This window comes from Physeter macrocephalus, chromosome 18, assembly GCF_002837175.3.
Source record: "Physeter macrocephalus isolate SW-GA chromosome 18, ASM283717v5, whole genome shotgun sequence".
In the NCBI taxonomy this organism is placed as follows: domain Eukaryota; kingdom Metazoa; phylum Chordata; class Mammalia; order Artiodactyla; family Physeteridae; genus Physeter; species Physeter macrocephalus.
In genome coordinates, this window is record NC_041231.1 from 27,928,356 (window position 1) to 27,952,771 (window position 24,416).

Sequence of the window (24,416 nt, forward strand, 5' to 3'; positions counted from 1 at the left end):
TGTGGCCTCTCCCGCTGCGGAGCACAGGCTCCGGACGCGCAGGCCCAGCGGCCATGGCTCACGGGCCCAGCCGCTCCGCGGCACGTGGGATCCTCCCGGACCGGGGCGCGAACCCGCGTCCCCTGCATCGGCAGGCGGACTCCCAACCACTGCGCCATCAGGGAAGCCCATGAACAGATATTTATTGAATGTCTTTTATGTTATACTCATGGTTCTGTGCTCATGGTGCTAAGGATATAGCAGTAAAGAAGACCAAGTGAACTTACATTCAACGATGTAATGATCTTGGGACTGCTTAATACCTTAGGAGGTTTTGTTGTGTTCTGTTTACAATTAATAGACTTTTAGAGCAGTTTTAGATTTACAGGAAAATGGAGCAGAAAGTACAGAGACGTCCTTTATACCCTGCAACATGCCCCTCTGGTTTCCACTACTGTTAACATCTTGCATTAGTCTGGTGCTTTGTTACAATTGATAGGTCAGTATTGAGACATTATTATTAACCAAACCTATAGTTTTCCAGGGTTCACTGTGTTGTACATTCTTTGAGCTTCTGCAAATGTTGAGTGATGCTTATTCACCATTACAGTATCACACTGAATAGTTTCATTGCCCTAAAAGTATCCCATGTGCATCACCTATTCATTCCTTTCTCCTCCCAGACCCCTGCTAACCACTGATCTTTCTGCTGTCCCCACAGTTTTGCCTTTTCCAGAAGGTCATGTATTTGGAAGCATACAGTAGGTTGCCTTTTCTGATGAGCTGCTTTTGTTCAGCAATGTGCATTTCCTCTGGAGGTCTCGCTTTTGTCGTGTGCTTGTAGTTTGGATTGGATCCTGATGATTTGCAGCCCTTTGTGGCTCGGGTCGCTCTCGACTTCACAGAACCATAGTGACTGACTCTTGACTGTGCCTAAGTTTCTTCATTCCAGATCTCGGGCTTCCAGCTCGATGTGTATAAGCCAGTGGGCGGGAGAACCAAACGGGATGTGGTGCATCAGGGCGCCTTGGGGACCTCGAGTCCTCTTCATATGGAGCTCATCGAAACGGTCCGTTGAAGACCCCAAGGGGAAAGTGACCCCGAAGGAAGTGAACGGGTCGGGAGGTCGGTTGACACAGCCCAGTCCTGCCTTCGGAGGGTCTGACCCCGCCTGGCGGAGGCTGTTTATCCCGCCACTGGGCCACTCTTGTTTTTTGTCCGATCTCCACCTGAATAAACAGATCCGGAACGTCATCTGCAGCCAGGCTGAGAATCGGGCCAAAATTCCCCAGGGAACTGGTGATTCACCAGCAGCGGGTGTGGGGAGAGGGAGGGAGCAAGAGACAGAAGGAGACCTGCTTATTCGGAGTCTCATTTCCTGTCCAGCAAATAACCCGGGCTGGGCCGTCCTTACGAGGTATTGGTTTCTTAGGGCAAATTATCGATTTATGCAATAGAACAGATGGTTTTGGTTTTCATTTTTAAGAAGATGAATGCAAAGCAGCCCTAGTGAGAGGGTGATGCTTTCAACTGTCATTCTGAGAAGAGAAACTTTTCTTCAAGTTGGCCTAGGAAAGCTCTTCTGGATTCATGTGTTGTTTTTAAAATCTCCTTATCTATATATTCAAGATGCTTATGGGCTTTGGTCCCAATAACGGGCACATTCACAGTTTTCTTGCCAGTTTGGGACTTAGAATTATTAATTCTCTTTTTTCCCTTGTTTGGTGCTTCTGAGGCCCCCCACTGATAATACAGTTACTCTGTTTGACACCTGGACAAGACTAGATCGAGCTTTTTCATGCTCTGTGGTTCCGGGCTGTATTCCTAATGCTGTTTGTGGGGGAATGGTACAGGAAGGAGGGACACACGGGGGCGGTGGCATCAGAGAATGTCGTTGAATGAGGCAGCATGAAATATGGCACTCGGATCAGATGACTTTTCAGATGCATTTCAACCCTGAAGGATTTGGTTGAAAGGAATCTACCGTTGTCTGCCGAGGCTGCACATATGTGGGTTCCGTGACTGTGTACCAGCGCCACCCTAGACATCGATTCCTGCCCGAAATGCAGGCGAATATGCACCGAAAGAAATGTGCAAAAGGCATGTCCCTGTGCATGGCTGTGGTTTTTGCAGTAACCCAAACTGGAAAATAACTCAGTGTCCGTCAGCAGTAGATTGAAAAATAAATTGCTCTGTGTTCCCTCAAGAGAAATACTACACAGTAATGAAAAAGACTTAAGTCCTGCTAATGCAACAACATGGATGAATCTCATATGTGGAGTGACAGTAGCCAGGTACAGAAGAGTATATATATGGAACGATTCCAGGTAGATAAAGCACAGCGACAGGCAAAAGTAATCATAGGTGGTAGAAGTTAAGGTTCCCTTGGGGAAGAATAAATGACAAGGGGAAGTGACGGGAGGGAGCCTGCTGGGAGGTTGAAAATGTTCTGTATCTGTCACGTTGGTTACACGGGTGCAGACATTTTTTAAAATGCATCGAGCTCTACATTTATCATTTGTGCCCTTCTCAGTATGCCTGTGATATTTCAGTAAAAACATTTGCAAACAAACAGAACAACTGTCCTCCTGCCCCGACCGCATGGTCTGTTGGATAGTGCTGTGTTTTGAAGAAATCATTGTCTTCTTGTGTGTCCTTGAAATGATTAATGTTTTTTAGCGCTTGCTGCAATAATACACTTGAACCCCCTTAGGTAAACATCAGGGCTACTCGGATTGTTAAGTCATTAGTACCGTGTACACACCTTCATCCTGATCATTTTGATCAGACCTTGGAGCACCTGCTACGTGGGGCAGTGGGGTTAGGTGCGGTGGTGCAGAGCCGTAGGAAGAATTCCAGGCCAGCACAGTGATGGGCCAGGTGCAAAGTGCTCTGCGTGCTCAGAGGCTGCAGGGTGTGGAGTTTGATTAACCACGTCTGCCAGGGTCACTGTGGGGAATGGGGGGAGGGGAGGGACGGGAGTGGTGGCAGGTGTATTACATTTTTACCCTCATTTCTGGGCTAGGTTGTGTGAAACTATTTCTTAGCCAGAGGTTCAGATGAGGCAAGAGCTGTAATTTGAGTTTTGCTGTTTATTAAAAGTTTGATGTTGAGGTAACATGATGGAAAACTTGCTGTATCTAGTAAGAGTCAACACTGCAGGAGTTGACCACGTGTACTGCTGTGAGTCACCCTACTTGTCTGGGAGAGCTGAGGGCACGCCTGCTTAGATATTAGGACTGGTGTGTTGGCCAGCTTCGGTGTGTTTCTTTCTGTCTCACTGGAAGAACTAAAAAGAGTGAGGATACACAGTGTGAATGTCTGTTCTCTGTAAGATCACCCTGTTTGCCAGCCTGCCTCCACTGGCCCCTGTCAGGAACCTGGATCATCTTCTGAGGAGCATAAGAATGATGTAAACTTCGGTTCCGTTTCACTTCCTGAAGGGGCAGGAAAGACATCAATGGGAAAGAGGGTGATTAGTGATGTCTGACCTGGGGTTTGGAGGGAGCATGGGAGGGTTCTGTCTGCTGCTGAGAGGTGTTTAGCCCCATTCTGCAGGTGGTTTAAACCAGATTCAAAAAGAGTGATTTACACACAGTTGGATAGCTGCATCAGAGCTAGAATTAGAATCTGGGTCCCTGCCTCCCAGAAATCCAAACCGGTTGCTCTGTGGTGTAGACCAAGGGCCGGATCTGGCTCACAGCTTGCTGTGGTAAAGAAAGTTTTATTGGAGTACAGCCACACTCGGCTCACATATTGTCTGCGGCTACTTGTACGCCCCACCTTCAGGGTTGAGTTGTCATGACAGAGGCCGAATGACCCACAGAGCCTAAAATATTTAAAATCTGTCCCATTATAGAATCCATTGCTGACCCCTGGTGTAGACAGTAGGTGCATAATTTCAGCAACCAGCTGTAATCCACTTGACCCACCTTGACGCTGCCTCCTTTGATCCCCTCACCCTTTCTTCCTGGCTGTTATCTGTGACACGAGATCTTTTCCACCACTAACGGCACTACCTTGTAAACCCCAGTGTACAGAACCGTAGTTGAACAATCACTTATGATGAAAAGCTTTCAATGTTGGTTTCAAATGCCTCCGTGTGTTTTACTGTCTAATTTAACATCGACTCTGAAAACGTCGCCCAGTGGAGAGAGCTTATCTTTCGTGCTCTCTGCCTTTGAAGCCGGATTTTATTTGTGAAGCCTTTAGCAGGTGTTGGTTTAATAGGCTGCTGCCGTATTACAGTTTCCGCACCCCAGAGGACAGCCTGAGGGGTACACCAAGCCGGCGTGGAGGCAGAGGCTGCATCATCTGGCCACCACCCCTCCCCCCAGTCCCTGTCACTACAGAGTTGTTCTGATTCTGTTCGGTGGCAGAGAGAGGGCTGGACTGCTCCCTGGATGAGACCGGTTAGAAGTACTCCTCTAACACTGTCCTCTCCCCTGCCCTCTCCTCACTCTTCTTTTGTAGACCTAAGGGCATCCCTTTGCAGCTTGTCCTGCCCTGTTCTCCTCTTTCCATCCAGAGCATCCATCACTGTGAACCAGAGCTTCATCCGCCTTATTTGCTCAGCTTGGCCCTCCACAGCTCTCTGCAGACTTGTCGCTCACGCAGGACTCCGGGAGGCTGGTACAAAAGCCGGCTTGGCTGAGGCCAATGACACAGGCCAGTGTGAGCTGACCCGGGAAGAGCCAGCCAGCATTCACATGTAGCCAAGCTCTGCTGAAGGCTTACGGATTGAATCTGGGGTAGTGCACTTAAAATTCCACCTGGAGAGCCTCTCGGACGGGCTGGCGAGTCCCGCTTCCCTGGGCTTGCACGCTGGCTCCTCTCGTGTCCCAGTTGTGTGACCGCGGGTGAAGTCCAGCCGAGCTCTGAGCCCCAGTGTCTTCAGCTGTAAAGACGATAATGGTACCTCCCTCATGAGATTGCTGTGTCTTTTCACGGAGCCTTCGCCCAGGGCCTGCTACCTAGAGGTGTGTTCAGTAATGGGTCGGCTATTGTTAAAAAGAACTTGGACAGGGATTCAGAGGTTATAAAGATGAACGGGGGTCTTGAAAACTGGACAGTTAGTTACATTAAAGGAGTGACATAACCGCTCGTGTTGCACGTGGCATTAAAACATGGAGAGTTTTATGAAAGTGGGACACCTCTCAAGGAGGAGGAGGGAGGCTTCCCTGAATACTGGGTCTTTGAACCTTGATGGACAGGTGTCCGGAGGGGATGTCCCTGGTGGGGTAGGGTTTGGTGGGCTCGGGTCAGGGGCGTGGGCCCGAGTCCCACGTGCTACAGGAGTGAGAAGGAGGATGTAATCTAGCTGGCTGGGGACCCATCAGATCTCTAGGCCCCCTGAATCCTGCAGAAGCTTCAATCTGGGTTTTAATTTGAAGCACAGCTCCCCAAATAGCCCAGTCTCTCAGTGGCGGGGTTTTTGACACTCTCCATCTGGAGCAGGCTCGTTTCATGCATGAAGCTAAGAGTGAGAGGTCTGAGTCAACCCTTTGTTCCCAAGAAGGAGTCAGGCCTGCCTGTTTGCATGGAAGTGTCGGGGAGGACTAGGAACCATTCATTCCTTCTCTTTCCAGAGCACCTGCTGCAAACTAGATCCTGGGCATCGCTCTGAGGATACAGATATAGCTAATAAAAACAAGAACTCATTTGACTGAGTACCTGCTTCATGTCAGGTCACATCAGCCCACGGGGCCTGGGAACTTCACACCACCTTTATAGTGGTTCACACCCGTAAGTGGTATAATGGGGATTTGAACTCAGGCAGGGCCATGTTCTTGGCATGTTCTCCAGTGCCATGCCATGTTCCAGCCCATGAAGAACTCATGGCCTTGGGTGGAATTGCCAGGGTCCACAGAGACATCTAACAAGGTGTGATTCTTGCTCTTGTGAGAGAAAGGAGATAGAGCTGTGTGGTCAGCTTTCCTGAAGAGGAGGAATTCAGGAAGAGTTTGATCAGGGTGCTGGGCTAGAGTCTAGAGCAGAGAGACCAGACCTGGGGGGAGAAGATTATGTGCATTCTTTGAGCCCCAAGAAGCTCTGAAGCCACTGTGGGCTAGGTCATTTGTCTCTGAGCAGTGCTGCCACAGGGCAGTTGGCAAACTCTTTCCTTCATGTTTCCTTATTAAACTCATCTGCTTGCATGGGTTTTCTTCTACTTCAGTGTAGATGAATCCCAAATCTGTGTCTAGGCTCAGCCTTTCTGAATTCAACCTGTATTCTTTGTGATTCCTTTAAGTTATTTACTGAGGACCTACTTTGTGCCTCACCCTATTCCAGTGGTTGGAGACACAGTAGTGGTCAAAACAAACAAACATCTCTGCCTTCATGGAGCCACATCCTGGTGGGAGACAAGACGTTAAGGTAGAAATAAGCAAAATACTGGGTGTATTAGATGATAATGAGAGATACTTAGAGAAATAAAGCAGGCAAGAGAGTGGAAAGTGTGAGAGTGATGGGGGGGAGGGAGGCTTGTAGTTTTAGAGACTGTGGCCAGGGACCCGTCATTGAGAAGGTGACATGTGAAAAAAGATGGGAAGGAAGTAAGGGCATGGGACCTGTGGATCTCTGGGGGAAGAAGAGCATTCATTGCGAGCAACGGGAAAGGCCAAGTGCAAAGGTCGTGAGTCAGGAGTCTGCCTGCCTCAGGAGTCTGAGGGCCAGCGTGCGGGGCAGAGGACGAGGCAGGGAGTGAAGCAGCAAGGCAAGTGCGTGGCAGATCACATGGGCCTCAGAGGCCATCGTAAGGACTTCGTCCTGAGTGAGACAGGAAAGCCATCATTTGAGTTTTAGGCAAACAAGTCCTGTGAACAGGCAGATTTTTGCTTTGTTTTGTTTTTAAATTGTAGTAAAATCCACATTACATGGAATTTACCATCTTAATCATTTTTTAAGTATACAGTTCAGTAGTGTTAAGTACACTCCTGTTGTGTAATCAATTTCCAGAGCTCTCTCTATCTTGGAAAATGAAAACTCCAAACGTATTAAACAGCTCCCCACTCCCCCTCCCCCCAGCCCCTGGCAACCGCCGCTCTACGTCCTCTCAATGAATTTGGCTAGTCTGGGTGCTCACGGAAGTGGAGTCATATAGGGTATTTTCACTTAATGCAGTGTCCTCAGGATTCACCCGTGTTATAGCGTGTGTCAGAACTTCCTTTCTAAGGCTGAATGATAGTCCTTTGTATGTGTACATCTGTCACGTTTGTCCGTCCATCCGTCCATCGGGTTGCTTCACCTTTTGGCTACTGTGAATAATGCTGCTATGAACATGGGTGTACAGATAACTCTTTGAGATCTGCTTTCGTTTCTTTTGGATGAACACCCAGAAGTAGACCTGCTGGGTCACATGCTGCTGGTAATTCTGTGCCTAATTTTTCGAAGAACTGCCACACCATTTTCTTCAGCAGCTGCGCCAGGCTTCCGGTTTCTCCACATCCTCTGCCCCACATACCGTTCCGGAGTTTGTTTGTTTTTTTAACAGTAGCCGTGCTGTGGGCGTGAGGTGCTATCTCGTTGCATTTCCCTAACGCTTAGTGATGTCAAGCGTCTTTTCATGTGCTCGTGCGCCATTTATCTGCTTTGGAGAAATGTCTGTTCAAGTCCTTAGCACAGTTTTTGATCGAGTCGTTGGGTTTTTCGTGTTGTTGCTGGGTTGTAGTTCCTGTGTATTCTAGATATTCCGTCCTCATCAGATAGGTGATTTGCAGATGTTTTCTCCCATTCTGTGAGATGTCCTGACAGGATCTCTACGGCTGCTGGCTTGAGAATAGGCCATCAGGGCAAGGATGGGAGGTCTAGCCAGGCCCCTGGTTACCTTAGCATTTCTGAACTAGAAAATTAGGATCACCGTTCTCTGCGCCCCCATCTGTCGTCTCCGGGTCCTGTGGACCCCTCTCTTCTTCTTCTCTTGTGTCTGTCTCTCTGTTGCCGCCACCTCTCACCCGGCCCCCTGGGACACAGATGCCCTACTCCCCAGGACATCGGCGAGGGCTTGCCTGATGCGGCCCCTCCGCCCTGCCCGTCTCCTGCCAGCACGCACCTCCCACCCTGTGGAGCCGGCCCCGGCTGCCGGCAGAGTCCTCCCGGCTCCGCTCTCCCTCCCGGCAGGTCTCACCCATCCTCGCTCTCTCCCACGCTCCGCTGTTTCTCGTCTCCAGGGCCGCCTCTTCTGCTCAACAGGGACCTCCTTCCAGCGTATGAAAGAGACGCGTCTTCATCACAGCATCCTCCCTCCAGCCGGGGCCTGGCACAGAGCAGGGGCCCAGAACAGTGAATAAATAAATATACAGACGAGAAAGAAGAAAGAAGGTGTAAGATGAAAGAGCCAGAGGAGAGGACGGGCTGGGGGAGCAGAGTGGGAGAAGTGGGCGGGGGCTCGCAGCTGTCCCCTGGTCCCCTGGACTGTGTTTGGTCCCTCTTGGTGTGACTTGGGGCCAGCGGCGCCCCTTCCCTTCTTTGCTCAGACCTTCTTTTCCCGGCTCCCGGGTACTGCAATTCCGAGTTCCTGGATGAGGCTCAGCTCTGTTCCCTTTATTTCTTGTGCTTGTTTCCCACACTTTACATAATAAAGGTCTTCTTTTCTATTCTTTCTTTCTTTTTCTTTTGGAGTCAGAAAACTGAAGAGACTATCTTTATTAAGAACTTAATAAAGAACTCAAAGGAAGTAGTTTGGGGGGTGGGGCGCATGGAGGGAAAAGGGGCCTCTCTTTCTGGCGTGACTTTGCTGTGTGTAAAGGAGCTGTACCCTTGTAAATGGATTTTTGGGTTCAGGGCCTGGGAGAGAGGGGAAGAAAACAAAGGCGTCGGCGAGAAGCCCCAGAGCTTCTGGGAAAGAGGGCCTTGTTTATGCCTGTTGGAAACGATTTGGTCAAGTGTTTGTTTAAGAGAGATGCCACTTGGTTAGCGACGCCTGGCTCACTTGTATCGTGTTCAAGAATGCTTTGATTGGCTGGAGACCCCGATACTGTTTACTCAGAAACTGGCCCGAGTGAGAGGCTGGAGCCCAGAGGCCCAGCGCTGCCACTCCACAGATTCTGAAATACCTGAGTATCGGGATCGGGGCCGCGGTGGTTTGCATCTGCCAGGCAGAGCGAAACGCACGTGAGGGCCACCTTCTCCCTCCAGCCTTGGCTATAGCGCCTGTCGAATTTCTCCTGATTAATAAAATACTGGTTGGCGGGTTAGACTGCGGGATTCTTTAGAAAGAGGGTTAAAGGACAAGTAAGTCTTGGAGGGAGATAAACACTGAACACTTATGTGAACATCTGCCAGACACAGCAGTGTGGTTCAGGTGGGATCATCCATATCCTTGCGGTAAACGGTGTGGCCCCACCTTCCAGATGAGGAAACTGAGGAACAGAGCTCTCAAGAGTGTGGAGTTGGAGGTGCAGGGGATTCGATTCCAGTTAGCCCCAGCACCGAGTTCCTGTGTCCCTTATTAGGTTGTCAGGATTTTGCAATCTTTTTTTTTCATCCCTTGTGCCTGTCGCCACGCCCGGTACATGGCAGGTGTCGGTAAAATGTGAGCTATCTGATGATGCGTTCAGCTGGATTAAACTGAACTCTGGGCTCTGGTGCCTGCATTCTTGTAAGTGATGGGGTTGGACTAGGTTCTGAAGATTCTAGATGCGAGCCGCATCAGAAGCTGGCAGGTTGCACTGGGCACGTCCTTTGTGGGAAGGTGTACCAGTAAGATCTGAGTGCTCATCGCCAGGCTGCTCTCCACACGTCCGAAATGTCACCCCTGTGTTCCTGTCCTTGGGGAGAGCAGCCTGGCTTAGAACTTGGGCAGACAAACTTGTCACAGACAAAGAATTTGACGTTCTGTCTAGCTCCCGGCCTGCAGGTAAGAACTTGATGGAAAGAAAGATGGGAGATGTCGTTTAAGTGTGCCGTACCTAAGACCCGACGCAGCCAAATAATTTTTTTAAAAAAAGGAGTGTCGTAGCGTTTGTAATTTTCTGAAATTGCAAAGCAGCTAGGGAAGAAAAATGTCTGGAAGAAGTGTTAAGGAAAATAGTTTCTTTGCGAAACGACAGGCTGGACTCACCTTCCTTTGTGTGTCTTAGGCAACACAATAGGATCCGCAGCGTGGAGGGGAGTCAGCTGAAGGCTTACGTCTCCTTGGAAGTGCTGGATCTAAGCTCCAACAACATCACAGAGATCCGGAGCACCTGCTTCCCGCACGGCCTGCCCATAAAGGAGCTGTAAGTGCCTCGGGTCTGCCGGCAGCCCCTAGGTCTGGACGCAGGTGGACGTTCCCTCCTCTCCTCCAGCGTGGCCCGGCTGAGTCAGTGGCATAGGCACACACCTCCCTCGTCTTCCCACAGCAGGGCAGGGGGCAGGAGACCCAAGTCCGTAGTCCTCTGTTAGCCCATTCATAGAGCATCTCCAAGTCCAGCAGCGTTATTCTGACTGTAGAGGTGGCTGAGGAAGCCTGATGCGGGGAGATGTTAAGTAGCCTAACAGACTGACCATTTAAGAGCAGACTCTGGGCCTGAAATACGGGGCTGTGTTGACCCCAAAGCCTGTTTCCTTTCTCCTTCCCTGGGCTGCCTCCCACGAAAGCTTCGAACAAAGGTTCGGGGGTAGTTAGATGAGTGACATCGGAGCGAAACCCCTGTAGAGGCTCAGCCGGCCAGTGCCCGTGCATCCTCTGAGTTCTCTTGACCTTCTCCGTCTCTTCGTTGGTCTGTTTCTCTTCTGCCCATCCTACTGGCCCATCTCGCACCCCGCCAGTTGGCAGACAGAAGAAGAACAGTCAAAGCCTATTTAACCCACCGCTTATTGGTAGGAAAATGTCGCTTTGGGGAAGAAACTGAAAACTCAGGCTAAAAAGGCACGTTCCGGTGACAGGTGAGTCCCCATCCCCTGCATTATTAGTGAGCACTTGGGAGGATTGTTCGTGAGGCTGGTTTTAGGGGTCGTTGTGACCCATGTGTTCAGAGACCAAGGCCAGGCACACAGATTTTCTGAGATTCCCGAGGACAGGAGCAGTTTCTTTCTTAGGCTGCATCAAAGTGCCAGAGTTGGAAAAAGGAGGCCTTGGCTGATCCCTTCAGCCGATGTGGCAGTCAGTGCTCAGCCCTCAGTGAGGGCTTTTGAAAGGTGTCCGGCTGCCACCTGGCACTGACTTGTTTGGGACAAAGAAAGCACCACTGCTAAACTGAATTGCAGTGACCTTCTCTCTCTCTGCCTAAAAGCAGGGGATGTTGTACTTTGGCAGATGCCGGCCGGTATATCTTCGTCACACAGACTCTTCTTCTTTAATCTGGAGTGTTAAGAACAAACAGTCCAGCTCCGTTTGCACAGAATCCTCATGTGCCCTGTCCTGGGCCGCTGCCTGATGGAGACGAAGAGTGCCTTCTTCCATTCCGTTCTCTAATGTAGAAAATTCTCTCTGGTCTTTTTCTTTTTTGCTTAAGCCACAAAAAAAGCACCATTGGTCTAGGGAAGGTAGAAGGAAAAGTGTTGGGGATAACTTCTCATAGGAAAGACCAAACTGTTACCCCCCCTTCCCTCCTTTTTTCCCCTTACTTGATGTAATTTACATACAACAGAACGCACAGACCTTAGCTGCCCAGCGCATTGCGTTTTGAGGGGAGGTGCCCCTTACACATGTAATCCTGTAGGTGGACATTCCATGCAACTATTGCTTGTTTTTTAAAGGGATTCCATGCAGACGCCTTAAAAAAATTTTTTTTTATTGAGATACAGTTGATTTTATAGTATTATAGAAGTTTCAGGTGTACAGCCTAGTGATTCAGAATTTTTATAGATTATAGTCCATTTATAGTTGTTATAAACTATTGGGTATATTCTGTGATGTACAGTATATCCTTGCAGCTTATTTATTTTATACCTAGTAGTTTGTACCTCTTAATCCCCTACCTCTGTCTTGCCCCTCTCCCCTCCCCTCTCCCCACCGGTAACCACTCATGCAGATCTCTCTAACTAGCATGTTTCTCTGACACATTTAAAATTATTAAAGTGAATTGGTTTATGCGCCTTTACGCGTCATACGGTGAGACCCGCTTCAAAATTAAAGGCTGTTTCTCCAAATTATGACCTCCACTCTGACCTTGCTTCGCAGCGGACTTTCTGCTGCCTGAGGCTCTTCTCGGCGACCTTGAACCCTAACCCTTGGGTAGTGGGTGCGAGGAGGGGCTCCTGCAGCGAGCGGCCCAGCTGGGGTGGAGGTAGTTGACTTCCCTCCCACCCTCCTGGGGTAAACCCCTCCGGCCACAAGCAGAGCGAGCTCTGGGCTCAAACAAGGCTTCTGTCGAGCCTGACAAGGATGATCCTGACACCCGAGTCTGGGAGTAGAGGTGGGCCTTGCAGCCTCGGGACGACACATGTCTCGTTGGAAACCCATCCCTCTGGGTGTGTGTTAGCGCGTTTTCCTGACTCAGGCAGGTGTGGTGTCTGTAACAGAATGAGGAAGGCCTCCTACTGACCACCGCTTTTTCTCCCATGAATCATTCCAGCAACCTGGCAAGCAACCGGATCAGCACCCTGGAGTCGGGAGCATTTGATGGTCTGTCACGGTCGCTGCTAACGCTTCGGCTGAGCAAAAACCGGATCACCCAGCTTCCTGTGAAAGCATTCAAGTTACCCCGGCTGACACAACTGTGAGTACAGAGACCTGCAGTTTAATTAAGCTTAGCCACACTTCACGGAGGCCAAATTTCCCCCAGGACCTCGATCCAAATGCACCCCCTTCCCCGCTGCCCCTCGGTCAGGCTCTGCATCAACTACCGTGGACGCAGAGCCTGATAAACGCAAATCAGAAGTGCCTGCGGGCTGCCCCAGGTTGCCGAGAAAAGACCCACCGAGGACGTCCGTGGCCTGTCCTCGTCGGCACTTTGCAAAATGCAGTGAGGAAGCCTGCTGCCTAGCTGATCCTGGCTAATGCTTAGACTGTGGGCGTGGGGTTCCTTATTTATCTCCGAGGGTTTTGTGTTTTTTTACGGCACCCAGATAATCTGTGCTGTGGACATTACAGAGTCCGGCACTGCTTGGGCAGTTTGAGAGGAAGTCAGCGTGGCCAGAGGTAGGAAGCAGGAGATGGGTCACCACCTTCGTCTCCTTAATCTCATAAGGTAGTTAATTGATTTTTTTTTTTTAATGAAAGGGTGTAATTGTTTACTTCTTTGACCAGCACGGCTGAGTGCCCTCCTAGAATGACCCAGGGTTTGGAGTCAAGAGAACCTCTATATACCAGAACCCGATGGACTGTTTGTCCCCTGGTTGTTTTGTTCGCCGGTGTCCTTTCTTTGTATCAGAAGAGTGTTGCCTCAGGAAAACGAGCTGATAATCGATGTTGGGTTTAAGCAGAGCAACACAGCTGTTCACGGCCAGGTTCGGTGGCAAGACGGGGTGTGCCCCACCCTGCTCGCTGCCGTGCCGCCCCCGCCCCGACACACATGGGCGCGGGGCCCGGCCGCGCCCTCTCCGCCATGCTGGAGAAGCTCTCTGGATGCTCAGGGCCGTGTGGGGGTCGTGAGACACTGCGGAAGTCTTTGGGGAAATCCGAGGGCTTTCTGGTCAGGCTGTGTTCTCCGTTCCTTGAGTATTACTGATGGAGCCAGTTCACCCAGATCCCTGAAATCTTTTGGCTCACCGAGGCTTCATCACACTGGGGTTGGAAGCCCGTGTGGGCGCTTCGCGGTGTGCCCAGATGCCCGCTTCTGAGTGCAGTCACTTCCCTCCATCAGTAGAGACCTGAACAGTGCCTCGGGGGGAAATGTCGTTGCCGCTTGACACCCGTTGGTTAGATTTTTCCTGGCTTGAGGCATCTGGTGTGCGTTTCTGCTGCTGCGTTAAGAGGCAGCTCACCTCCTGAGTCATACCCCCTCCTCACTGCAGAGTCATGGGTGCTTGGGGAAGAAATGGGAGCACTCGCTCGTTCGGGGGTGCGGTGGGACCGGCTTCTGGGAGCTCTGGGCCCCCCTTTCACCAGTTAGCAATGGCCCGGCAGCGTCTGCATGCACGTGGGCGTGCACGTCTGTGGTACGTCTCGGCTTCCCGGCATTATCTCTGGGGACCGCGCGGTGATGGTTGTAGGCGGGGGCGTGGGTGGGGGACGCCCTGAACCGCTGGCTTCGTCTCTTTAGGGACCTCAATCGGAATCGGATTCGGCTCATCGAGGGCCTGACGTTCCAAGGGCTCGACAGTTTGGAGGTGCTGAGACTCCAGCGAAACAACATCAGCAAGCTGACGGACGGCGCCTTCTGGGGACTGGCCAGGATGCAGGCGCTGTGAGTGCGGGCCAGGCGCCGGGGGTCCTTGCAGGCACCGAGGGACCATTTAGGGCCTCGGCCGGACCCAGCCCCTGCCCTTTGGGACTTCAGCTGGGCGCCACTCAGTGTCTTTGGGGACTTCGCCAAACCTCAGGGTGTTTTTCTTGCAGGTTAAGAAAGTCTCTTGGGGGGAGTTTCATTGGATTCAGTGAAGCGGGTTGGTTCGTGAGGATGGAAGAGGGGGCTGTTTGGCTGGGGCTGCTTCCCCTCCCCGTTTCCCGTCCCCTTGTTAACCCAGCACAAGTGCACGTGCCCGACACACAGTGAGGCCAGACAATACCAAAACGTCGGAGCCTGGAGCAGAGAGAGGTTTATTGCGGGGCCGTGCAAGGAGACGGATGGCTTGTGCCCCCAAAACCCCGAACTCCCCAGAGGGTTTCAGCAAGGCATTTTTAAAGGCCAGGTGAGGCAGGGGCATGGCTGGTTGTTGCAGACTTCTTGGTGTAGGAATCCTTTGTTCTTGCAGCTGTGTAGGTCAGGTCCCGATGTTCCTGTAAACCTCCAGCAAGACAAATGTTAGTCTCTGTTCTGCAACTTTTTCTCTCTATGTGAATAGAAAAGTGTTAACACCTTTAAAGGTCAGAGCCTTGAGAATGGGCTACCCTGTATATTTCATGCTACCGGCAAGATTCTTAACTGGAAGCGAAAGCAATAGAAGCAGAAGGTTAAAGTAAAAGAAGCATCTAACATGGAGTCAGATTTGTTCTTCCCTACTAGCGCCCCACCTCCGCCTTGGCGGACAGTGGGCTCCCTTCCCACATCCTCTCCTGTCTCCTGCGTGCCACAGGAAGTTCCCTCTCTCCTCACTTTGGATTTGACCATCTTTCTTGATGTGCAGGTGGGCCAAAAATGTATAGTTCATCCTGAGGGATTTATTTATGTTCTGTGAACTAATCAAGCCACTCGCTGCATGTGTTCCACTTTTATCGAGGGAGCACTCGCTCCAGCCAGATGTGGACCACGGGGCTTGCCTGCCTGTGGAGGGATGGAAAAGCATCCAGAGAAGGGCAGGCGAGGCAGTTACCAAGCTTCCGTTTTTCAACATTTACATGTATTTATTTTTAATCAAAAGAAACGTATACTCACAGTTGAGCAAAATCCGATTGTAAAGAAAAGTAGTTGTTGCCCCCCACCAACCCCAGCTGCTATTCTCTCTTTCCCCCAGTTCCACCCCCATGAGGCAGGCAGTCACTTCCAATCATTCTCTTTTTGGGGTTTTCTGTTTGTAGTTTTGTTGGTGGTTACTTGCAAGTTAATACACTTATACCACTATCTTGATGTGTCACCGATGAGATTTCTTGCTTTGTGGTCAATGATTTAACTTGCTCAGGACACCCCCATGCCCTTCCAGTCTCTACAAGTTACATCACTCCTTTATGCCTTTTATCAGTTATCTTTGCAACTGATACAAAAAACCAAAAACTCCAGGTCCAGTTCCATCAACCCTCTGAGCCATCCTCATTATCGGGAGCATCTCTCGATACGCACACCATCACACACACACACACACACACACACACACACACACACACACACACACTTTGTAAGATGACATCCTTAGCACTGCTGTTTTGCTTCTCCCTCTCTTCGTTGTTCACCTTTGCGTGGCTCTGCCTCTGTTTTTACATATTCGAGCACGCTTCTCCTTGACATTCTTAAAACTGTCATCTTGGACTTTGGAACCCAGGTGGTCGTGAGCTGGGAGGGCCGGGAGTCAGAATTCTCAGAAGAACATGGAGTCCTTAGCACATGACATTTGGGTTTTACGGTGAACAAATTCATACCAATTGGGGGGTGAAGAAAGTTGCCTTAGAGGTGATTTATAAATTAAGGGCTAACCTTTTGAGCAGAGGCAGAAAAAAGGACGATGGATAAAAGTGAAACCCTGGCTGCCTGAAGCCCTTGTGATACTGAACGTGGAGCAGCATTTGAAGCAGTAGCTTCTGTTCAGGAGGCCAGTCCTATGGCGCGGAGTTGTCTGTGGCCGGGCTGTGCGGCGTCGAAAAACAGGATGGTAGTAACGTCCCTACTTAATTTTAGCAGGAGCTCGGTTCTTAGCACGACGCTGAGGTGCTGACCTGCGTTCTCTTCCTTCTCAGCACGGCCCTATGGAGTCGATACTTCTTGGGTATCTCCACTTTACGGTTGTTCAGGCTCCTTCAACCAGCCAGGTGGCAAAATTGATCATTTAAATCCCAGTAGTTTGACCCCAGAGCCCAAACCGTGTTTCTTGGCGCAGCGGTCCAGAGCCCAGGCTTGGTTAGCGAGGCCCGGGTTTGAATTCTGGCCCCTCACTAGTGGCTGAGCTGGGAATGCGTGTGAGACAGGTTACCTAGCTTCTCCCAGACTCAGTCTCCTCATCTGCAAGATGGGGATAATGATGAGAGCTCGCTCTTCTTTCTCTTCCTGAAGTGGGCTTTGCCCTCTACTCGGAGCTCCTCTGCCCATATGTGCGCTGGTTCACTTGTACTCGGCTGATAAGGCTGCTTCTAGGAGCTTCCCTTTGGCCTCTGAGCTCTCTCAGTCGGCCTGGGTCCTCACCGCCATCTGCGTTGCTTTGCCTGTCTTCTCCTGCCCCCCCCCCTCAGACAGGTGCGCACACACACGTACACACACACGTAGGTGCACACACCCCCCCCTTACCAATCTCTCCAGCAGTGCTGTCGGATCCCGGGTGATGCCGGGGAGCCGCTCCTTCGCCGTGGGTTGGGTGAGTGCGTGAGCCCCCGGGGGTCCATGCTCACCCTGCACACGTGGCCGTCATTGCAGGCACCTGGAGTACAATAGCCTGGTGGAGGTGAACAGCGGCTCGCTCTACGGCCTCACGGCCCTGCACCAGCTCCACCTTGGCAACAACTCCATCTCCCGGATCCACCGCGACGGCTGGAGCTTCTGCCAGAAGCTGCACGAGCTGTGAGTGTCCCCTCCTGGCTCCGCAGGTGTTTTATGGACACGGCCCGGAGGTGACTCCTCCAGAGCCCGGGGAGCTCTGGGCCGCGCATGCCACGGCACGGCGGGCGTGGGGGTTCGGGGGCCTGTTGTGGAGGGAGGAAAGAGCCCCCAGCAGGCAGGGCCGGAACGGGACCCCGAGGCCCCGCGGATCGCAGTCACTGGGGCCTGACTCCCAGCTCATCTCTACTTTTCGCCCCACTTCACATTAGCAGGGGCTGCTCTCGAAGGGTGGCTGTTCTGAGGGCCTCTGTCTACGAACGGCTACACCACGTCACACGTGCTTCTCTCACGAGAGGGGCTCCGGGCAGAGCTCGGCGATACTGCATGTTCGGTTTCAGACCACCTCAGTAAAGCAAGTCGCACACTTTTTGGCTTCCCAGTGCATAGAAAAGTATCTTTCTGCTCTACTGTAGTCTGTTAAGTGTGTAGCAGAATTATGTCTTCAAAAACGATGTACAGATCTTAATTTAAAAATACTCATTGACAGAAAATGCTATCCATCATCTGACTACACAGGGTTGCCAAAACCTTCAATTTGTTAAAAAAAAAAAAAAAAGTGCAGTATCGAGGAGGCACAATATAAAAAAGCGCAATAAAACGAGGTGTCCCCCGCATTGAAACGATGTACAGATCTTAATTTAAAAATACTCATTGACAGAAAATGCTATCCATCATCTGACTACACAGGGTTGCCAAAACCTTCAATTTGTTAAAAAAAAAAAAAAAAGTGCAGTATCTAGGAGGCGCAATATAGCAAAGCGCACTAAGACGAGGTGTTGCCCGCATTGGGGCTCAAACACAGAAAGGACAGTGAACCCGAGAGACGGCGACACGCTGACAGTGGAGGAATTTCTACGTGCGTGTAGTTTCTGTCATGTGGTTTCTGTCGTCCTTCCCCCTGACAAGCGGCCCAGGCACCTGGCTCCTTCCCCTTCCCACTCTGGGTCCCTTGGCCTGGTGGCGAGGCTCCTGTGCCGATGGGAATGTGTGCTTATACTTCACGGAAAGAGATTTCCCCCACGGGGCTCCAGGCTGCGACTGGGATCCCCTGAGCTGGCACCCAGGGTCCCTGACACCCACAGTGACAGGCTGTCTCCTGGGTGGGGAGGGGCTGGGGCCTGGGCTATCCTGCCATGTCCTGGTGGGTCGTTGATCAGGAAAGCAGCATTTCCTGGGACTTGGTGGACACAGTCATGTCCCTTTGTTTTAACCCCATGTCTAGAAGACTGGGGTTTTTGGAGGAAAAAAAGGACCTCCTCAACATGGTTTTCATCTCAATTTAATATGTTCAAGGTTGTTCAATTCTGGTGTAGTCCAGTATGTTTCTTTATTGTTTTTTAAGAGAGTTTGGGTGGGTTTTCTTTTTTCTAGGCTTGACTGTAGGAAAAGACTCACCCACTGAAGTGAATGATTACAAGTGCCAAGCCTGTCTTTCTTGTCTGTCTCTTGCCCTCAGCAGGCAAAGTTAAGGGGATGTTTAAACCTAGTGCTGAGTCTTGCAGCTAGTGTTTTTATCTATTTGTCCACGTTCTTCCCCTCCCCCAGCCCCCCGCCTCCTTCCCCCACCCTCCCTTCCCCACCCACCCCACTCTGACCTGGAGTTTATATTTCAGTGAGTCCATCATTACCTAATGCAAAATCAATAGTCCCACCTCTTTCCTGTGGCTGGCTTTCCTTGGATTCGGTGTGTGTGTGTGTGTGTGTCTGTGTGTGTCTCTGTGTGTGTGTGTGTGTGTGTGTGGGTGGACGCTTTGCGACCCTTCCAGGGTGTGTGTGTGTGTCTGTGTGTGTGTCTGTGTGTGTGTGTGTCTGTGTGAACCCTTTGGGTTTAGCTTCCCGACCCTTCCAGTGTGTGTGTGTGTCTGTGTGTGTCTGTGTGTGTGTGTCTGTGTGAACCCTTTGGGTTTAGCTTCCCGACCCTTCCAGGGTGTGTGTGTGTCTGTGTGTGTCTGTGTGTGTGTGTCTGTGTGAACCCTTTGGGTTTAGCTTCCCGACCCTTCCAGGGTGTGTGTGTGTGTGTGTGTGTGTGTGTGTGTGTGTGTCTCTGTGTGTGTGTGTGTCTGTGTGAACCCTTTGGGTTTAGCTTCCTGACCCAGTCAGTGCACCTGCACGGTACTCTCACGTGGAATGGGATGGCTTCCGAAAGACTCTTCCCTCAGGCCCTGACCCTGCTAGGGAACTCCCAGAACCCGTGGTTTTCCACTGTCCAGGCCTGGGAGCCACAGGGAAGCGGGAGAGGTCTTCTCAGCCTCCGGAGCCCCTGTACTCGCACAGGCTCTGAATCGCAGAGGGTGTGTGCGCCCTGGTGCTGAGGCAGCGGTGAGGGGCACACTCCTTGTGCCCTGCTCCGGCTGCCTTCTCTGCCCTTCCAAAGGGGCAGAGAAGGTCACGGGAGCGTCCCCTGACCAGCCCAGCATTTTGCCCGACACCCAGGTAACCTTGGAGCCAGATTTAGAGTTGCTTTCCACGTGTGTGTCCCGCCCCTCCTTTAAGCTAAATTCTCTAATTGCAGGTGAGGATGTAATTTTGATCTCCTGCCAGGTCTCTGCAACTGACAGGCACCGTGACTTATTTTTCCAGGAGAGAAAAACTGTCACTCCCTGCCACCTTTAAAAACTTGCTAATCTTCTCCGAATTTATTTTCCTTCCTCCTGCCCCAGCCCAGAGATTCCATTTTTTGAGGCTAGATGACTAATATGCTAAGTAACCAACCCAGGGCTGTGTCAGAGATGCAGGGACTGTGCTGGAAGGAAAGAAAGATTGATTCTGATGCTCAGGGAAGGTGTGTGATTGGGGGTGTGTTCCTTACCTGCTTACGGTAGGGGGATCATGCTAAGAGGCTGGCTTGGGTGAGGGCAAGGTAGCCCGGATGGGAGACTCTGGTCCCCGGGGTGCTGCCCAGGTGAGGCCTGCAGTTCAGCGAGGAAGGCTTGTTCCAGGCAGTGGCTGGTGGTGCCCTCTGCTGGCCGATGTTGGGAGGCTGTCCGGCTCCCTTGCTCACTATGAGAACGCCCTGGCGTCCTGTCCAGAGTCTCGGGCCACAGCCGTGAGAGATGTCATGGCCTGAATCAGGACCAGCCATGGACACCAGGTGCATGCAGGGGTCGGAGCCTTGTGGTTCTTCGTTGTATGACCGTGTGCTGTCCGGTGCTCACAGTTTACAGACCTCCTTCCAGGAGTCAAAATGTATGGGTATCAAGCCCTGGTGGGTTTCTAGCTGTGAGACCATTTTGCCCTCGGGATCCTTGTGGGCGTATCCCTTCCCACTGGGACCTAGGTGACTGGCCGACCATGGCTCTACGTTCGGGAGAAGAGAGGGAGGACAATGCCGTGCCACCTGATTGTGATGTTTCCTTTCCCCTCCCCTTCCTCAGGATTCTGTCCTTCAATAATCTGACCCGGCTGGATGAGGAGAGCCTGGCTGACCTGAGTAGCTTGAGCATCCTACGCCTCAGCCACAATTCCATCAGTCACATTGCAGAAGGCGCCTTCCGGGGACTCAAAAGCCTGCGCGTCCTGTACGTCTTTCCCCGTTGGGTTGGTGGGAGAGCAGAATAGAGCACACCGACTGCTTCGCTGCATTCCCTTCTCATTGGTCTCGAGTCAGAATTAGATCCAAAGCTGACCTGTGATGTCTGCCAGAGTCTCAAAGTTTCATGTAATAAATCGCACAAGAGCTAGTTGAGCAGAGAAGTGTCCCTCGTTCCCCCCGGGGTGGTGCCTAGAGTGATGACGACTCAAAGAAAACTGTCATCACCACGTACTGGTCCCTGCAGTGCGCTTGGCGGGACGTGGGGTCCGGCAGTGGGAAAGGTTCCCCAGGCTGCGCGCTGCCGCCCCCAGGTCAGCAGCCTTGGGGCCGTCTTTCCCATCCTGAGCCTTCCCGCTGCGACTTCCGTGTTTCAGTCCTGAGTATTTTTATCTGAGCTAGGGCAGTCCTGAGGCTCGTGTCTTGGGCTAGCACCTCAACTTCTTCAGCATATAGCCTGCATCCAGGACGCCCGTTTCCGGAAGAGGTGATAAGGGAATCCCCTGTCTTTCCCGGAGCCTTTTTAGGGTGATTTAACACAATGGAGATGATCATGTCATTTCTTTCTAAGTTCCCCGTGAGATGGAGGGAGTTACCAGGAGTTGCTGCAGGGTGCTTTTCTGGGACTTAAAATTTTCTGGGCTTTTCTGGGCTTTCGAGAACTTCCAGGCAACAGAACAACCAGCCATAAAGGGAGGGGGGTGGGGTGGGGGAGCGGCGTCTGGATTTCAACAGGCAGTGGCCGTGGGGTCTGAGGCCTCTCTCCCAGCTGTGGCCCCTGCAGAAAGAGCAGCCTCTTCCGGCATGACGGGGAGGAAGGCCTTTGCACTTGCGCTTGGCAGAGACGGCAGAGAAGGCTTTCACGCCAGGCCGTCGTGGAGGAGTGAGAAAGGGCCCGGACGCCAGGCTGTTCAAGCTGAGGTCAGCCTCGGAGCCATGGCAGTGCTGAATGAGAAGGCCGGGACGTTCAGACGGAGGAGGCCAGAGAAATGAGAAAAACCTTTGGCAGCCGGGGCTCGGAGCAGGGAGACAGGCAAACAGAGCAGCAGCCCCGGGTCCCGGGTGTTTCAGGACCAAGATAATGGGAGGAACCTGATGAAAGGAGGAGGCCCTTCCAGCCTTAGGATCTTGGCTCTGAGCTTCCGGTTGTAAAGTAAAGGTCAGAATGAGCATTTCTCTCCAAGGTCCGAGCTCCCCTCCCCGCTGGCGCTCACGGGAGCCAAGAGCAGCATCCTTTCTGGTCCGGGCCCGCGTCCGCTGGGGCTCAGGAGGGGAAGATGTGGCGGACCTCGTGGAAAGTTGGAGAGGGCCAACCCAGGGCAGCACGGGGGCCTGGTCGCCAGGTGGGGTGTCTTGCCCGGTGTGGTGACCTGCCCTTGGAAGCTGGGGGAGGAAGCTGAGTCATTGGCCTTGTGATTTGCGTTGTTGGCGGAGACTGGGCCGAAAAGTTGGCCTGGTCCTCTGGTCTTGGCAGTTGGGTCACCAGTCTGACTCAGCACCCAGATGTCGTCCCTGGCTGGGAGTCAGCACCTGTGCAGGCCGTGGGGGTAGACAGGGGCTCTGGGCGCCAAACCCACTAGGGAGGGCCCTGTGCCGGGGCCTCTTTCTTTCCTGTCCTGTCCTCCGCGTGCCTTCTGCAGTTTCTCGGTCAAGTCCGGGAAAGGGACCCTGGTTGGGGTGGAAGCAGATGGGAACCTCAGGGAACCTTTCGGACTCATTCTCAGAACAGTGGCCACAAGTCCACTCTTTGGGGGCAGAATCCAAAGCAGGCTTTCCGCTGTGCCGTCTGCACCCCTTCCCCTGGGGCCCGGCGTTTGCCCCCTGGGGAGCAGCGCATGCAGCTGGGAAGCTGCCAGTCCACGGCCAATGTCAGCTTTGTTGGGAGGCTGAGAAAGCCAGTTCTCATGGCAGGGTGGCTGAGTGGTCACGCCCCTAATCTTTTTTTAAAATTTGTTTTATTTACTTATTTATTTATTATTTTTGGCTGCATTGGGTCTTCGTTGCTGCACGCGGGCTTTCTCTAGTTGGGGCGAGCGGGGGCTACTCTTCGTTGCGGTGCACGGGCTTCTCATTGCGGTGGCTTCTCTTGTTGCAGAGCACGGGCTCTAGGCACACGGGCTTCGGTAGTTGTGGCACGTGGTCTCAGTAGTTGTGGCTCGCGGGCTCTAGAGCGCAAGCTCACTAGTTGCGGTGCACGGGCTTAGTTACTCCGTGGCATGTGGGATCTTCCCGGACCGGGGCTCGAACCCGTGTCCCCTGTATGGGAAGGCGGACTCTCAACCACTGCGCCACCAGGGAAGCCCATGCCTCTAATCTTAACTCGATGTTCCGTTTGGGTACCTAGAACTCACCGAGGCGTTTTGAGCTTCAAAGTGGCAGAATGGGTGTGAGTCTCTCTTCCTGCCACAGACTGAATGGTGAGCTTTCTGTCTGTCTCCTCCCCAGGGACCTGGACCACAACGAGATTTCGGGGACAATCGAGGACACCAGTGGTGCCTTCACAGGGCTTGAGAGCCTCAGCAAGCTGTGAGTATCTGGGCGTTGGAAGATCCGTGGGGCTGGTGCACGGAGACGGCTCCACAGGCCCCTACACCCTGTGTTCTGCGCCCGCCCCTGGGAGCGTTGGCATATTTATCTTCTTTTGTTTGGGAAGGAAAGTCTGAATAGGGGGGTAAAAGACATCCCACCTTCTCCCTGACCCGCCACCTCATCGCTGCCCTGGGTGTTGGTTTCTTTGGGGCTAGAGAGCTGGTGTTTGGAGGCCCGTTGGGTCTTTTCTCCCGTTCAATTCTTGACTGATGTGAAAGCAGCCAGCTTTTTTGTTGTTGTTTGCTCAAAGGAGTCTCGTCCTCTTACTGAGTTTTTAGAAATTCTAAACGTCTAAAGCCAAGTAACTCTTGATGGCTTTGAGTCTTCGGGCAGTCTTTTTGTTGTCAATCATAATCTTAAATGGAAACAATCATTACCATACAGTAGCTGTTTTTTATTCAAGGTTTCCGGTGTTTGGGGTTTGTTTTTCTAAGCTCCTAGAATTTGTGAGGCGTGTGTGTGTGTCTGTGTCTGTAGGTGTGTGTGTCACCTCTGACTGTCTCAGGAGGCTGGGCTGTGTTACGCATCCTTTCTGCTGCAGTTGAGGAAACAGAGGAGAAGGGATTTTGCCCCAGATCACACAGCCGGTGGGCGGCAGGGCTGGGACTCGCCTGTGTGGCCCCGAAGCCTTGTGCCTCCCCTCGTTCTGCCCTCATTCTGTATCTCCCCAGCACTCTCTGCAGATGCCTTCCAAGGAACATATAGGCATGGGGGTGGGAGCTATTATCACTGTTCACTAGCTGCTGGGGGGGAGGGTTTGGAGGAGGACAAGACAGAAGACGGTCCCTGCTCCGTCTCCCCCAGCCTGTTGTGGTGACGGCGAGCCGAGCAGAGCACGAGGGTAAAGTAAATATTTTGAAAGCAGCGGTGGAGGGCGAGGCTCCGGGGAAAGCCTGTGGTGGGAGGGTCTTTCTGTAGAGTTAACGTTTCTAATTTGTTTTGAAAAGTGGTGTTTTTCGGGCTTCCCTGGTGGCACAGTGGTTGAGAGTCCACCTGCCGACGCAGGGGACACGGGTTCGTGCCCCGGTCCGGGAAGATCCCACATGCCGCGGAGC

At 52.1% G+C, this 24,416-nt stretch overlaps 1 protein-coding gene across 3 annotated transcripts in view; it reads left to right on the forward strand.

Moving 5' to 3' along the window:
- Positions 1 to 24,416, forward strand: part of LRIG1 (leucine rich repeats and immunoglobulin like domains 1) — a 120,103-nt gene that overhangs the window by 69,228 nt on the left and 26,459 nt on the right. Inside the window, exons 4-10 of one of the 3 annotated variants that reach the window (XM_028479768.2) lie at positions 10,059 to 10,196; positions 12,477 to 12,620; positions 14,106 to 14,249; positions 17,061 to 17,204; positions 20,618 to 20,761; positions 21,957 to 22,115; positions 23,218 to 23,298. In XM_028479768.2, the coding sequence (XP_028335569.1) occupies positions 10,059 to 10,196; positions 12,477 to 12,620; positions 14,106 to 14,249; positions 17,061 to 17,204; positions 20,618 to 20,761; positions 21,957 to 22,115; positions 23,218 to 23,298 (954 nt within the window). The remainder of the gene's footprint in view (positions 1 to 10,058; positions 10,197 to 12,476; positions 12,621 to 14,105; positions 14,250 to 17,060; positions 17,205 to 20,617; positions 20,762 to 21,956; positions 22,116 to 23,217; positions 23,299 to 24,416) is intronic. The other 2 variants (XM_024123956.3, XM_028479769.2) reach the window with 2 other exon arrangements.